Source organism: Varanus komodoensis, unplaced genomic scaffold, assembly GCF_004798865.1.
Source record: "Varanus komodoensis strain SLA01 unplaced genomic scaffold, ASM479886v1 scaffold15, whole genome shotgun sequence".
Lineage (NCBI taxonomy): Eukaryota > Metazoa > Chordata > Lepidosauria > Squamata > Varanidae > Varanus > Varanus komodoensis.
In genome coordinates this window covers 22,480,002-22,494,467 of record NW_025335440.1, presented here as the reverse complement: position 1 = coordinate 22,494,467, position 14,466 = coordinate 22,480,002, and the positions used below count along the sequence as shown (strand labels likewise).

General features: G+C 43.6%; 1 protein-coding gene across 1 annotated transcript in view; it reads right to left on the bottom strand.

Moving 5' to 3' along the window:
• The window catches only part of PRTFDC1 (phosphoribosyl transferase domain containing 1), a 48,870-nt gene extending 34,711 nt beyond the window's left edge, over positions 1 to 14,159 (bottom strand). The window contains exons 1-3 of the mRNA XM_044425251.1: positions 13,952 to 14,159; positions 6,895 to 7,001; positions 3,128 to 3,311 (exon numbers count right to left, since the gene is read on the bottom strand). Of these exons, the coding sequence (XP_044281186.1) occupies positions 3,128 to 3,311; positions 6,895 to 7,001; positions 13,952 to 14,017 (357 nt within the window). The 5' untranslated portion in view covers positions 14,018 to 14,159. The remainder of the gene's footprint in view (positions 1 to 3,127; positions 3,312 to 6,894; positions 7,002 to 13,951) is intronic.
• Between the last annotated feature and the right edge of the window lie 307 nt (positions 14,160 to 14,466).

The window sequence follows — 14,466 nt, the reverse complement described above, 5'->3', positions numbered from 1 at the left end:
CCATCACCCTGAAGCTTGGCATAACGAGTGTGACAGAAGCAAACCAGAAATGCAGCAAACAATCCACAGCTGAATTGGCTGGCACAGTAGCAAAGCACGGCTAACACAACCATCCATGGCGAACAGAAATCATGGGCTTAGCATTGTGTAGAAATGTAATCAATGTGTTTGGTCAATCATATCATGGATTAGTAAGCAGATGAATGCAAAAGTCTCTCTCCAAGAACACATAACCTCTTTTTTCCTCTATTCTTAAAATGACGGAATGAAATACAAACATATAAGCCATTGTTTTCCATTGCATCCAAATCGGGGAACTATGACCTAGTTTGCTTGTAACAGCAATTGTGGGTTAACCTACAAGTTGCTGAAAACAAATGAAAGTGAGCAGGTGGACTGCCTCTGGCATGCTCAACACTTCTGCTTTCAACTGACAATCTACAATTGCCCCATTGTAGGCTGTTAATGTAACATTTGAATCTGGATCCTCTTGATTTTTAGGGGTTAAAAAATCATGAGTTAAGATACAATTTGTTAGGTGGTTGCTCTTGTTTCATTTTGACAATTAATGGGTTAATTAATTCATAATTGCAATTAGGTGTTAAATAGATTTATGGTTGCCCACTTCAAAACAGACCAAGATCCATGCCTCATTATCCTGGTTATACTCATTATCCTCATTATCAAACAAATCAGGATTTGTAAGTCAAGAAAAAACCCTGGTTAAACCCTGGTCCTTACTTGCCTGAATGCACTTAACCATAATCCCAGGGTTGGACATCATGCAGAATTGCTTCTTGGCTTGTTGACCCACTCAGGAGAAAAAGGGAAGAGCCAAATGGAAGCAAATAGCTGGATGCACCAGCACACAGCTCATTCATATCATAGATGACTGAGCCAGAATGTTTGACCATGTTACACATGAACATGGCCCTTCTGTCGGACTAATGGTGTTGGTAAATAACAAATTTCTGACTTGCTAAAACCGCCTCTTCTTCAGAGTAGTATGAAAAGTGGAGGGTTGGTTCCTGATTCAATCATGATTAGAACAGACCCACTTATATTACTGGAATCTGGCAGTCAAGCCTAACTTAAAACCCTATTCATTTCAATGGGTCTGCTCTAAGTACAACTAAATCTGGATCCAATGTGTGTGTGTTGAACTAATTTTATAGAGCTCCAAGTGGTTAAATCCATGTATACAGTGTATAATTAACTAACCTTTTCGCCATGAATGCTGAACATGGAGCAAGAAAGCACATCAGAATCCCACCAGTGTTTACAAGACTTGAACATGGTTCTTGGAGGCAAACAGTTGGAGAGAGGAAAGCGCACAGCTGCACAAAGTGAACAGAAAACAGCAGGACTCCCTTAAGGAAGAGAGAAACAGGAAATGGTTAGTAAAAGGAAGCTAGAAGGGAGGAAAAATGTGTGAGGAAAACTACTCTCTGGAATTGGAAAGTGAGTTAGATAAAAAGGAGAACTGAGAAGAAATTATTAAAACTGAATGGTGTGAGGAAATAGTAAGGAAAGTGAAAAGGTTTGTAGTGCGCTGAGCCCAAATTAAAACTATGCAAGGAATGTTTACATTTGGGTGACTCTGAGAATTAGTTCTGGTTCACATAAATGTCACTATACCCATATTCATACAGAAAACAAACACAAGCACTCCGTGTGTGCAAAGTTATTGTCCTAGGTGTGCATCCAAGTTGTGATGCGGGCTAAAAACAGCAAGGTGTTCAAGCACTAAACTGACAAGGGTCCTTGCTGCCTCATCTCAGGAGAGCCCTTGCGGGAAGCAGCGCTTTGGTTCGTCTTCACTTTAGCTCCCCGTTCCTGCTGCGATACGGACTCATGATAAAAGAAATGACAGGTCACTACAAACAGTGTCAAGAACCCAGAGAACTGTTTGGGTTCAGCTCCAGGGACTTCTGCTAGCACATTGGGATTTTTCACATTTTTCTCTTTCAACAGCTATCAAACCATGGGCTGCATAGCAAACTGCTTTTGCATGCCTACTCAGTTTCCACAGTAATGCCCCATACGGCATTTGGGGTGAGGTGGGGGGTGCTATTTGAGAAAAGTAAGTCTCAGATCTCAGCTATTCTCCACGGGCCCCCTTTATGCTCATGGAATGAGCTGCACTGTACTTGCCATGTGAACAGTTCATTCAGCCTTAGGTGTGTCTGTAGTACAGAAGTTCAAAGGTTGCAATCCTATATACATTTAAAAATAAGTCCAAAAGTCTGAGCATGCTCAGGCAGGCTTTTTTCCTTGTCTTAGCTTATGCAGGATAACACTCTTAAGTAGGTTTTCAACGGGTCTAACAGACCCAAGCAATTCCAGGAACTGTAGTTTTTTCTGGCACTGCACAATAAACTCAAAATAAATTCTGCACTTGCATTTTTGTTATGCTGATTCAATGGGAGAAACAGAGATCCAAATGATGTGAGATGAAGAATTTATGATGCTAATAATATCAACAGGCCCTTACACTGAGCATCTCCTTTTCCCAAGTCCTCTTAACAAAAGCCAGGGCATTATATTGTCACTTTCTTCACAGCAAAGGCTTGGAAGACTGGATTCTAACAGTATTTGTTTTCTTCTTCTAAATACCCAAAAAGGAAATCCTCTAGTCATGGAGACCTGTCCCTGGGGCTGTACAATTGTTCAGAAAGTTTTCCAAGGTCTTAGGAGAACATCTATCCTTGGAGGGCATCTCAGATCCCATTCTTGCCTCACCCAGCACCATGGGCTTTTCTCTGGTGGCCACCTCTAGAACACCAAACTCAGAGATGCAGGGTGAGTGAGAAGAGCAGGCTGCGGTTGAGGGAGAGGATGTCAATTCACCATTCTGTCAGGCTCCTGTTCAAAACGCCCCTCATCCTCCACACATGGGACTATTTAGATCAGCTCAAGGGTTCCCTGGTTGACGAAAAGAGCATTCCATCCCACATTGTCAGCAGTGGAAACCTGCTGGGAGTTGCTCAGGCAAGTTTGGTAGATGAGAACCTCTGATTTCAGAAGGCCACTGGATTTCTCTCTACATATCCAACCTTACATAGTGTAATCAAAACACATTTAACCAAGGAGGGTTCTAAAAAATAAATTAAAAATCATAACTTACACAATAACTTTTCAGTCGAACAAAGTCAACTTTCATGGAGATGAACCTTTCCGAATTTCTACTGAGGTTCTTAATATGCTCCACAAGGTCTGCACAGAATTTGTAGCCACCCTTCAGCACACAGAGAACAACAATGTCATTGTATCCAATGTCTTGCATGATATCTTTGGCCAGACGTTCTATCCTAAAGCAAAAATTAAGCATAAATACATGGTAAGCCCTAGATTCTTTCAATGCATTTTCTGTGCTACAAACTAAAGGGTGTTGCTTTAGATTTTTAAAAGTATGCATATATAAATTTATGTATATCCATAGCAATTAATAAATATGAAATAAATAGCTATACAACTTAGAACTGATTATACAGAGGCTTCATAAAAGCAGATTAACTATCCAAATAAGTATCCATTTGAAAGTGGCATTTCTATGCCACTCATTCTAATGCTGAAAATATGATAAAGTCCACAGTCCATGGCATTAAAGAGGTACGCATCTGTCGTTCGAACACTGTAATAGTCTTTTAGCTGTCAAGAGGGCATGAAGAATCCATTTGCACTGACTGTTCATTAATTTCTATGAAACAGGTAGTAATTTAAAAGAGCATCCACATTAGCAAATGGTAAAGACCAAGTACAAAATACAGCCATATAATAAGCTCCTCCCAAAAAGAAGCAACTACTAGGCACTGCAATTATTTTTTAAAAGCTTTAGCTACATCACACCACTGGCAATTAGCAGAAATTGTTATTAAAAAGTCATAATACATGCAATAAAACCCATGATAGACAAATCAGTATTACATTCAATACGCACTGCCTCTTAATTATTCTGCTGTGATACACATGTTAAGCAAAAGACTGGGTGGAAAAGAATAACTATCATATGGCACTGAAACCAAGTCAATGCTGCCACCTTTCTAACCTCTATGGGAAAGGGCATTCTACAGCAAAGGGGCCACCACTGAGAAGCTCTTGTTGCCAGCTTCAGAATTCCAGAATTTATTTCCTGATGCTATAACCAAAAGAACCTTCCCTACAGATCTTTTTACGGGCAGGATGATATGAGGAGAAATGTTTCTTTAGACAGGCAGATCCCTTAAGGCTTTATACATCAAAAAGCGCACCATGAATGGGACTCAGTGGCAGCCAGAAAGCTGGTGCATTTTTTCAGAACCAAGGTTAGATGGGTCCTAAACCAGCTAACACACTCATAGCTGCCTTTGTGCAAGCAGCAATCTTTGAACTGCCTTCAAGGGCAGCTGCACCTACAGTGCCTTACAAAAGGTTAACTGCAAGTTTACCAGGGCACGTTTTACAATGGAAAGGCTATCCTTGCCCATGAATGGTCATAACTGGAAAAAGTTGGAAAATGTGCTCCTTGCCACTGTAGCCCTGCGGCCATATGTGACCAAGAAGTACCCCCTGAATTATGTGCCTGCTTCTTCTGATGGAGTGCAACACCAAGAAGAGCTGGCTCTTCCCCATTTTCTCACTGTGTAAGTGGTTTAACTAATTCAGAAGAATTTAAGTCTCCTCTTTCAGAGTGAGGCTCCTTTTCTGAGAGGTCCGCATCAAAGGCAGGAGTGCTCAGGCACCTGACAGGGCCCACGACTCAGGAGAGGCCCAATGACAAGAGTCCCCAGACTGCAGTCCTGGTCACCACACCAACCTGCTTGTTCACCTGCCTCCCACGCTGGCCCAGGTCATGGTGCTGGAGGCAGGAGGGGCAGGCTCTGCCACAGTGTCCTTGCTCCCCAGGCTCTCAGGCAAGCAGGTGGTTCGAGAGGTGAGAAGGCAAGGATGAAGGGCCGCATCATCCAACAACAAAGGGGGCAAGAAACTCCTCACCAAGAGAAAGGGTCTACTGAGGGAGCCTTGCCCATGACTAGCCTACCTCACGGGGCTATTGCAAGGCAATAAATTGCAAGGCAAGGCCTCGCTAGATTCCCAGATGCAGTGCAATATGCAAATAGAACAGGCAGATGTAAACATTTTTATTTATGTTTTACAACCCACCTCTCCAATAAGGAGCTGAAGGTGACATATATGATTCAAGACCCCTACCCAACGTTTTGTCCTCACAACAACTTCTTGAGGCTGAGACAGTGACTGGCCAAACATCACTGAGTGACCTTCATGATTGTGTTGGGATCTTAACTTTGGGTCTTGCTGGACGTAGCTCAACACTTCCACCACAAGACCATGCTGCCTCTTGCTTGGCAAATTACCTGGAAGTGGCTCCACAACTCGGAACATTTAAGTTTTCAGTTCTGGAAAGTTCAGCTCCATTCAGTCATCATGTCACAGCACAGTTAAAAACATATAATTCATAATTGAATTCATATTATAAACATATAATTGTTGTGATGCCTGAACACAGATCAGTATCAGAAATCCTGATTTTACATGGATTTCCAAGCCACAATGTATGCTTGTCTATCATTGCTGTTGTCAGGCTCTTTTTAAGACATATTAAGGGGCAAACCCAATGGCAAGCCAGCAAACAAGCAAAAGGTCAAGCACAGAGGTAGGGATCCAGCAAGAGGACAGTTCAAGAGAGGAATAGTCAATAAACAGGCAATGGTAAAAGGCTCCACAAGAAGGAAACCTTCAAGAGAAAGGTCTGAGGCATAGCCAAGATCCAAGTACATAAGCAGTCAATCATACAACCCAGGGAGTGGAGTCCAGCATTCCAAAGGTCAGTTGCACCAAGGTTCAGTCATGGAACAAGGTCAAGAAAACAAGAGCTTAAGGCACCAGAACTGGTAGTAAGATGCTGTTCCAGCCGCTCTCTGTCTGAAATGGAAAAAGGCTGCCAGAATCCCAGTCAAGGTACAGCTGGGCTCATCCCAAGCCTCTGAAGTGAAGCTCATTGAACCCTCTGTGTGTGTGTGTGTGCGCGCGCGCGCGCGCGCCCTTCACAGTCTTCCTTGAGGGTCCAGGCTCCTCCGGCAATGCTGGTACTGAAAACTTGGGCTTGGTACATTACTCAGAGCTCCAGGTCCTTATCAGAGGTAGAATCATCCAACTGGAAGATGATGATGCTAACTAAGGTTAGGGTGATGACTCCATTGACAGACCAGAGATACAGTCACTCCTCTGCTTCCAGGGATTACTGCACCATGGAAACAGCAGTGAATGCAGGAACCTCTCAAGAGGGCAGAAAATGAAACTGGACAAGCAGCTCTAAACAATGTTTTTTTGTTGCGCATTTGGATGTTCAAGCTATGCTTTGGGTTCCGTGCAAACCATGCACTGGCATTCTATCTGAGTTGCGGCATAGACACATTCATTTTAACCAAAATGATTACCAAGTCCCACTGAAAGGATGATTGTGCATTTCTAATTAACTTAAGTCACAACAGAATTGCAAGGGGCGGCACAGAAATGTTCTAATAAATAAATAAAAATAAATAAAATCCATACTTGTTCAGTAAAGAAAATGCAAAAAAGAAACTGAAGTGAATGTCAGTAGTCATCCATTCAATACAAGGAAATTATTCCCCCCCACCCCCCACCCCCGACACAGGTCTTTAAATGTGAAATGGCTACCACTATAGCAGATGGGTTTCCCCATCCTAAATACAATTATTTGGAAGTCTGTCTGACTTGACATGCCATAACTACAGTAAGCAGCAGAGTTTAAGTAGGGGTAGCATTATTTAATGAGCAGATCATTTAATCTTTGCTGTCAAATGAATGAATAGTTCCCACACTGGAAGAACTGAACAGTTAGCTCTTGAGCATGTCATGCTCACAAGTCCTCACCTGTCAACAATGATGCCATGTGGTATGAGCACATAGTCAAGATCTCCATAGTAATGCTGTGGGTATGAAAACAGATCCAAACTATATCCTGGCCAATCATCTGAAATCTGTAAAATAGATAAAATTCCATCTGAATCTTGATTTTAGTTGTCCTAAATGTATGCCACATCACTTATTACTGCATTAGCTGTGTTTAACCACAAACCCTAGCAGGTGCTTAGTGGAAGCAGAGACATAGAAATTCAGGCATTTGATTATGACTGGATTCTCCAGTACATGGGTGTGAAATCTCTTACAGCTGAAGGCTTTCATGGAGGGTGGGTTTGGAGGAAAGGCCAAGGCAAAAGGTGAGGCCAAAAGTACAAAAACCCCGCAGCATGGTGTAGCTTAAAGCTTTTACTGCCAATAAGTCAGTCTCAGGAGAGGCATTTCAACCTTTCAGAATGAGAAAACAGCTGCACAAAAGCTGGGAAACCACCAAATGATTGATGGTTAAGGGGAAAGGGCATGATAAAGGCACTGGAAGGCTGGACCACAACCCCAGGAGGACCAGCTGTGGCCCTGAGCTTGAGGCTTCCTACCCCAGTTTTATCATGCAGCCTGGTGACTGGGAAATGATTTACAGAGGTGAGCCAAAAACAAATCCAAGAAGACAAACAGAAAGAAATCAGCATGCAAATCCCTCTCTGTTTCAAGTCCTCACAAATCCCCGAATTTGGCCTGTATCGATGATCTGTTTTGCTATAGGATTTTCCTAGGCTGCATTTGGCTCAATCTCACACACACCACCCAAGGCAGAAGGCAGTGGGTGAATTGGGAGATCACATGAAGATTCCTGGGCTTTTTAGTTAAATAATAACACAGAATTCTGCTTCAAGGCTTCAAACTTTAGTATGTGCTCTGTTCTAAACTAGTGTGAGAACATCTACAGCCTTGGCCAAGTTTCCCTTGGACAGCTTTCATGAGAGGATGCTGGAAGGGATCATTTCACAGTCCATCCGGGCAAAAGTTCAAGGTTAGAATGCCACTTTGTCTGTAATTGCATGACTGTGGAAAACAGTTCACAGAAGCCTAGATAGGACAGTCTTCCATTGTTCACTGTTGTCTCAGAGAAAGCAAGTCAAAACCAAGGCTAGCATTACCACAAGGGACTGCAGCATACAAGCAGCCCCATGATGCACCAACCGGGACAGAAATTTACATGGAACTACATATTCAATTGTACTTAATTCTCCATTTAAAAGTATGAAATAGAATTAAATAAATAAATGCAGGACTGAACCCCCAGAAGTAACCACACAAGTAGTTTTCTGAGTAGAAGAATTCTGCAGAAGATGTTGCAACTTTGGCAAGAGACTTGGCTGATAATGCTGGTATGTCTAAATCAGCATTCCTCAAACTGGTGGCCATCAGAGGCATTTGGACCACAACTCCCAGCATTAATTAATTAATACATGTATTTATAGGCCACCTATAACTGCCAAGGCCTTGATTGGGAAATCTGGGTGCTGCAGTCCAAACATGTCTGAAAGGCGCAAGGCTGGGGAAGGCTGGTCTAAATGATAAAACAATGGGTTAAAACTAGGCGTAAGTATGACTAAATCTGGATACAACCCATTAATCTTGAAGAATTTTCTAGAATTTCCCTCAAGTAGGAACCACAGATAATATTCTGTACTTTATCCAGATTTACATTTTAAATACTGGTTGAAGGCCTAGTTAGGTATAGTGTTGGGATGAGAGTCAAGATATCCGGTTCTAGTCCACGCTCAGCATGACCCTCACTGGGTGACTATGAACCAGTTTCTGACTCTCAGAGGAACCCACCTCACAGGGTTGCTGTGAGGGAAAAATGGGGAGGAGGAAGGTTATGTAAGTCACCCTGGGCTCCTTCAAATAGGAAGGTGGCTTGATATAAAAGCAACTTAATAATAAAAAATAATAATGCTATTCCTGAAAAATACTGAAACGTTAAAGATTGGCATTGCTAGAACTAAACCTAGTTCTGAGGCACTATATCAGGCAAAGATTCTCTGCAAGTGACAGGCCGAATGAACATTTCCCTTAATGCTTTTAGCACAGCAACACTGTAAACACGGGGAAATGCCATGAGAAATGGGGCATGGGTGCCACTTCAGATTTCACTTTATGTGGGTTGCAAATTCTCAAGGAAGTTTTAATGGCCTGCTCTTTGATATATTCAAAAGCAAACAGGAGGAGGAGGAGGGAAAATAGTGCACGATAACAGTGTAATTTGTGGTTGTATTTGCATGCCTGAGTAATTATGTCAATGTAATCAAGAAAGGTCAGTAATGATTTAAAAAAAAAAAAAACAGCAATAACAAACATTTGTGCTGCTGGCATGCATATCTGCTCTAGCATTCTCCAAACTTGTGACTTCCAGATGGGCTTAACTACATCTCCCAGCATTTATGGTGGCTGAGGGGTGCCTAGATTTGTAGTCCAACAAAATTTGGAGAACATCAGGTTGAAGAAAGCTGACCTATTATACAGGTCCACTCAACAGTGACTCAGACTACAGAAGCAGTAACTTGTTTCCACATATGGGAGCACGAGGAAAAATGTCTTACAGCTTGGTCTGGCTGAGGGTGCAAACAAGGAATGACACCCTGCCTTACCATTTCTGCTGTCTAAAAGCTATCTTTTATGTCCCTGGGTTGTCCAATGCTGTGAAAATGCCCTGCCTCTGGAAATGTAGTTAAATCAGGCTTCTCCAACCTGCTGCCCTCGAGATATGTTGGAATACACTTTCCATCATCCCACTGACCATAAGTGTTTTTGTGATACTCCCCTAAAGACAATTCATGGAGCAGCACTGAGAAATGGGGTGAAAATGTCAGAAATTGAACTGAAAGAGTGCAATCCTAGGCAGTTTGTTAGAAGCTGGTAAGTGTGCTGAGATCCAGCAAGAGGTTACCTCTTGACAAGGGCTTTGGACCTTGGTCCTTGCTCTCCACGTAGTTCTTCCCCTTTACAATACAAATCGATTGTCTGGCAACAGTGACACATGCATTGGTAACTTCCCGACTGGACTTCTGTAACGCGTTGTACGTGGGGCTGCCCTTGAAGACGGTCCGCATACTTCAGTTGGTGCAAAATATTGCTGCCAGGTTGCTGACGGGGACTGGGCATTGTTCTCCGTCAGCTTCACTGGCTCCCCATTGAAGTCCAGGCCCAATTCAAAGTGCTGGTTATCACCTATAAAGCCCTTAACAGCTTGGGACCTGGTTATCTAAAGGAGTGCTTGCGTCCATATCTGCCCTCCTGCCCCTTGAGATAGGTGGCAGAGGCCCTTCTCCGGGAACCCTCCGTGTAAGATATTAAGGGGGGTGAGTACCCGGAGGAGGGCCTTCTCTGCGGTGGTGCCCCACTTATGGAATGCGCTCCCCAGAGAGGTCCGCCTAGCGCTGTCGTTTCGGGGCCAGGCTAAGACCTTTTTATTTAAACGTTATTTTAATTGTTGAATTTATTGATTGATTTTATATTTATGCTGGGATGTCTCTGATTTTTATGTATTCGTATAGTTATTTATTTGTATTGGAAGCCGCCCCGAGGCTTTTGTGAATGGGGTGGCATATAAGTGTTCCAAATAAATAAATAAATAAATAATAAATCTCTTATTTTTTAGTTGATATCCTATTTGGCCACAGAAGGCCTGGGATTGGAAGCAGTTTAAGAAGTATCCTGAAAAGTCCTGTACATATAATATGAAAAAACCAGAAGTTCTCTTTCTTTGCACTTCAAACAATCACACAGGGTCATGCCACTTCAAGAGAGGCAGAGAAGGGAGTCTACAGGCAGCTCTTTTGAGAAAGAAGGAAGTTAAGAAGGAAGTTAACACATCGTGCTGCACTGGCTGCCTGCTGTAGTCCAGGCCCAATTCAAAATGTTGACATTAACACACGAAGCCCTTTGTAGTACGTTTTTATTTAAATAAAAAATTTCAACCTAAAAAAAAAAATTTCAACCTAAATGGCTTGGGGTCCGGAAATATGAGGGAATGCCTGCTTCCATATACCCCTACCAAACCATTTAGAACTTCAACAGAGGTCTTTCTCCAAGAGCCACCCTCTAATTACTCTAATTTTTACTCTGTTAGTATGTTTTGCATTGTAAGCCATCTAGGAAGGCCTTGGCAATTATAGGCAGCCTATAAATATATGTAAATAAATAAATCAGGAGAAAGGCCTTCTCCATGGCTGCACCCCACTTATGGAGCGCCTTCTCTAAAGAGGCAGCCCGGCACAATGGCTTCTTGCCTTCTGACACCAGGTAAAGACTTTTATTTAGCATGTGCTTTTAGTGGCCAGTTTGGTTTTTAACATAGATATATTGCTGCTTGCTTGCTGTGATCTTTTGATCTTTTGCTATGAATATCAGAATTTGTATTTTAATGGATTTTGTTCTTGTACTGTTCATTTTATTGTTTTAGCTCATGTTTTTATTGCAAGCTGCCCAGAGAGTCCTTTGGGCTATAAGGCAGCATATAAATATAGCAAATAAATAAGAAGAGCACGGCAGGATCAGAATGAAGGCCTATCTAACCTAGCAATTCTGTTCCCACAATGGTCCACTGGCTGCCTCTGGGAAGCCATAAGGAGGACAAAGGGGACATAACCTTCTCCAACTGCTGTTCCCCAGCAACTTGTATTCATAAGTGTGGTGCCTCCAATTCTGAGGAAGCATCTATTTGTCCTCACTGGCAGGCATTAGCTATTTGTCTAATCTACTTTTAAAGCCATCACCACTGGAGAGATGCATCCTGTGGCTCAACCAGGTGGTATTTCTCGTATGAAGCTTTTAGATTTAGAGTTGTGCTTGTCACCAGCAACTTCCATTACTAAGCATGCAATGCTTGGAGAGCAAAATTACAACTGTTCACTCAGAAGCAAGTCCCATCTGATCAGTAGGGCTTACTCACAAGTAAACATGCACAGCACTGGCAATGAAATAATTAGATATTACAAAACTTTTCAGCCAGCTATAAAAGTTCTTCAATTAAAAAGAATACACTGTTAAGTATTTTAAGGCTTTAAGGTGAGTCTTTGTTCTGCCTGTCTATGCATAGGAATGTGCCCTGAATTAGTTAATAGATTAGCAAAGCCACAGTTGCAACATTGCCACCATATCAATGGTGAGAGAGGCCAAAATTGTGAAATGTGCAACTTTTGCAAAGCATGGAGATTCAGTGCAGCAAGGAGGAGCAAAATCTATCAGATTTCTATCTAAGTATGGATAGTAAGGATGGAAAGTGCTCAGCCTGTTCTGGATGTGGGTACATTCCTCTTGAAAGAACAGTTTCACAGTGTGGGATCCTCCCAAAGCCATCCGTATTGCTTGAGGCTCAAATGGTCTCAGGGGCACAGAGTGTGGTCTACCAGCTCTGGCTGCTGACTGAGCTATGCCCTTGTCTAGTAATCAATAAGCTAGACTACTACACTGTACTTCATGGGAGGCTGCCCTTGAAAACTGTTCAGAAACTTCAGCTTATGCAAAATATGGCACCCAGGTTAATAACTGGGACAAGAAGGTCTGAACAAATAGCACCTGTTTTGGTCCACTTATATTGATGCTTTATATGCTTCTGCTGCTCTTAACCTACACAACCCTACATGGCTTGGGACTACAGACCTGGACAGAATGCTTCTCCCAACTGCTACGCACCCAGACACTACGCCCAACCTCTTGGACTTTCTTGCAGCTGCCACCTGCAAGGGAAGCTTGCTTGGTGGCAACAAAGAAGAGGAGGGTTTCCTTCTTTGTGGCAACCGTCCAGTTCCAGGTATTCCCTCTATCATGCAGGTGCTAGTTAAGACTGCCCTCTGTGTTAAAGCATTTTGCAGCACATGGGGAATGGTGGATGGAGTCACCTGGTTTTACAGGCTGAGTTGTAGTAACCTTTCTTGGTTGTGTAAAATTCCCTTTTAAATCTCTGTAGTGAGGTTTTTATGGTGTTTTTACTGTTATTTATATTTTATACTGTATTTTATTACATTTTATGAATCGTCATACATCACCTTGAGAGCTTTGGCTACTGGGCAGTATAGAAATAAAATAAATGCTGCTGCTAGTGGAAAGCCCCTATCTACATGAGACTGAGGGGAGGGAGGAAGCCTAAAAGGAGATGAGACCCAAGGTAATTCCCAGGGTTGGGAAAACACTCCTGGAATAAAACAGTGGATGAAAGCACTATTGGAATACATGTATTGGAATCCCTACTAAGCCCCTATCCAGAGAGAGCAAGGTGACCAGGGGAGACAGACAGAGAATATATATATATTGTAAAGGGGCAACTGACCTCCATTAAGGGTGCATTCCAAGACATCCAAGGGTGCATCACACTATCCCACTTCAGAGAAATACATGCTCATACAACTGAGAATCTGTGCATGCTTGCTCAAAAGTAAGCACCAGACAGCGCAATGGAACTCACTCCCAAGGGGGGGGGGAGGCATAAAATCGCTGTATCTTAACACTTCCTTGAGCTCCATGAGTTTGTACGCATTTTTTCCCTGTCTAAATAAGCACAAGATTGCACCTTAACAGAACAACTCGAGGTATGTCGACTCAGAAGTAAGCTCCCGGGTAAATACACATAGAATTGCAGCCTAACCTGTTTCCATCCCGGGCAAACTTTTGATGCTTTTTCTGTTGCTGTAACAATCCCCAAAAGAAGGGGGGGGGGCAGCTTCGTAGTCTAAGGGCGCAAACCTATGCAGGATTGGGCAGGGTGGGGGAAGAAGCCCTGTAACTCCCAGCTTAGCTCACTCAGCTACGCACAGCTAGGTACAGCTGCCAGGAGTTGAAGAACTTTTTCTCCTGTGCAAGCCTGTACAGGATTGTGCCCTGAACTACTAATAAAAGCGGGGGGGGGGGGAGCGTTATTTAGATACACGGAGGAAGAGGCTCGGTGAACTCAGCGGAGCTGGGCGGAATGCCTCAGCTCCACAAGGCGTTGGGAAAGGAGCAGGGCTTTGAAGCGCCCCGACAAGAGCTGCTGACTATGGGACAGAAGGGGGAATTTTGCATGATTTACCACGACCCCTCGGCCGCTGCGTGCCGGTGCCTCCGCTGCGCTCGCCTTGCTGTTTAGCCCGGACATCTTCCGAAGAAGGCTGGCCGGAGCCTTGAGAGGAAGCCGAGAGAAGTGGAGGGAAAACGTGGATGTCTAAGCCCGGCCTTCTTTTCTTTGCTTTTCGCTTCCCCCCCGCTCCGATCGGATGTGGTAGACGGGCTTCATGCAAAACCTCGACAGCCGAGGAGAAGAAGAGGAGGCGGCAGCCGGAAAAGAGGAGGCGGCGCCTCCTCCCTCCTCCTCGGTCGCGCTGGCGGCAAGTAGAAGGAGCCGCCGCAGGAGGCCGAGGCAAGGGAAGGCGCCGCGCACCGACGTGGCTGCTCGCTTGCGCTCCTCTCGGCACGCGCGGCTCCGCTGAGCTTTGCAGATCCGGCTTGGCTCCGGCGTTGGAGCTGCAGAAGAGGACTATCTCTTGCAAACGATTTCTCCGCCTCTCTCACACCCACACTTGGACAAGGCTTACGAAGAGCCGGAGT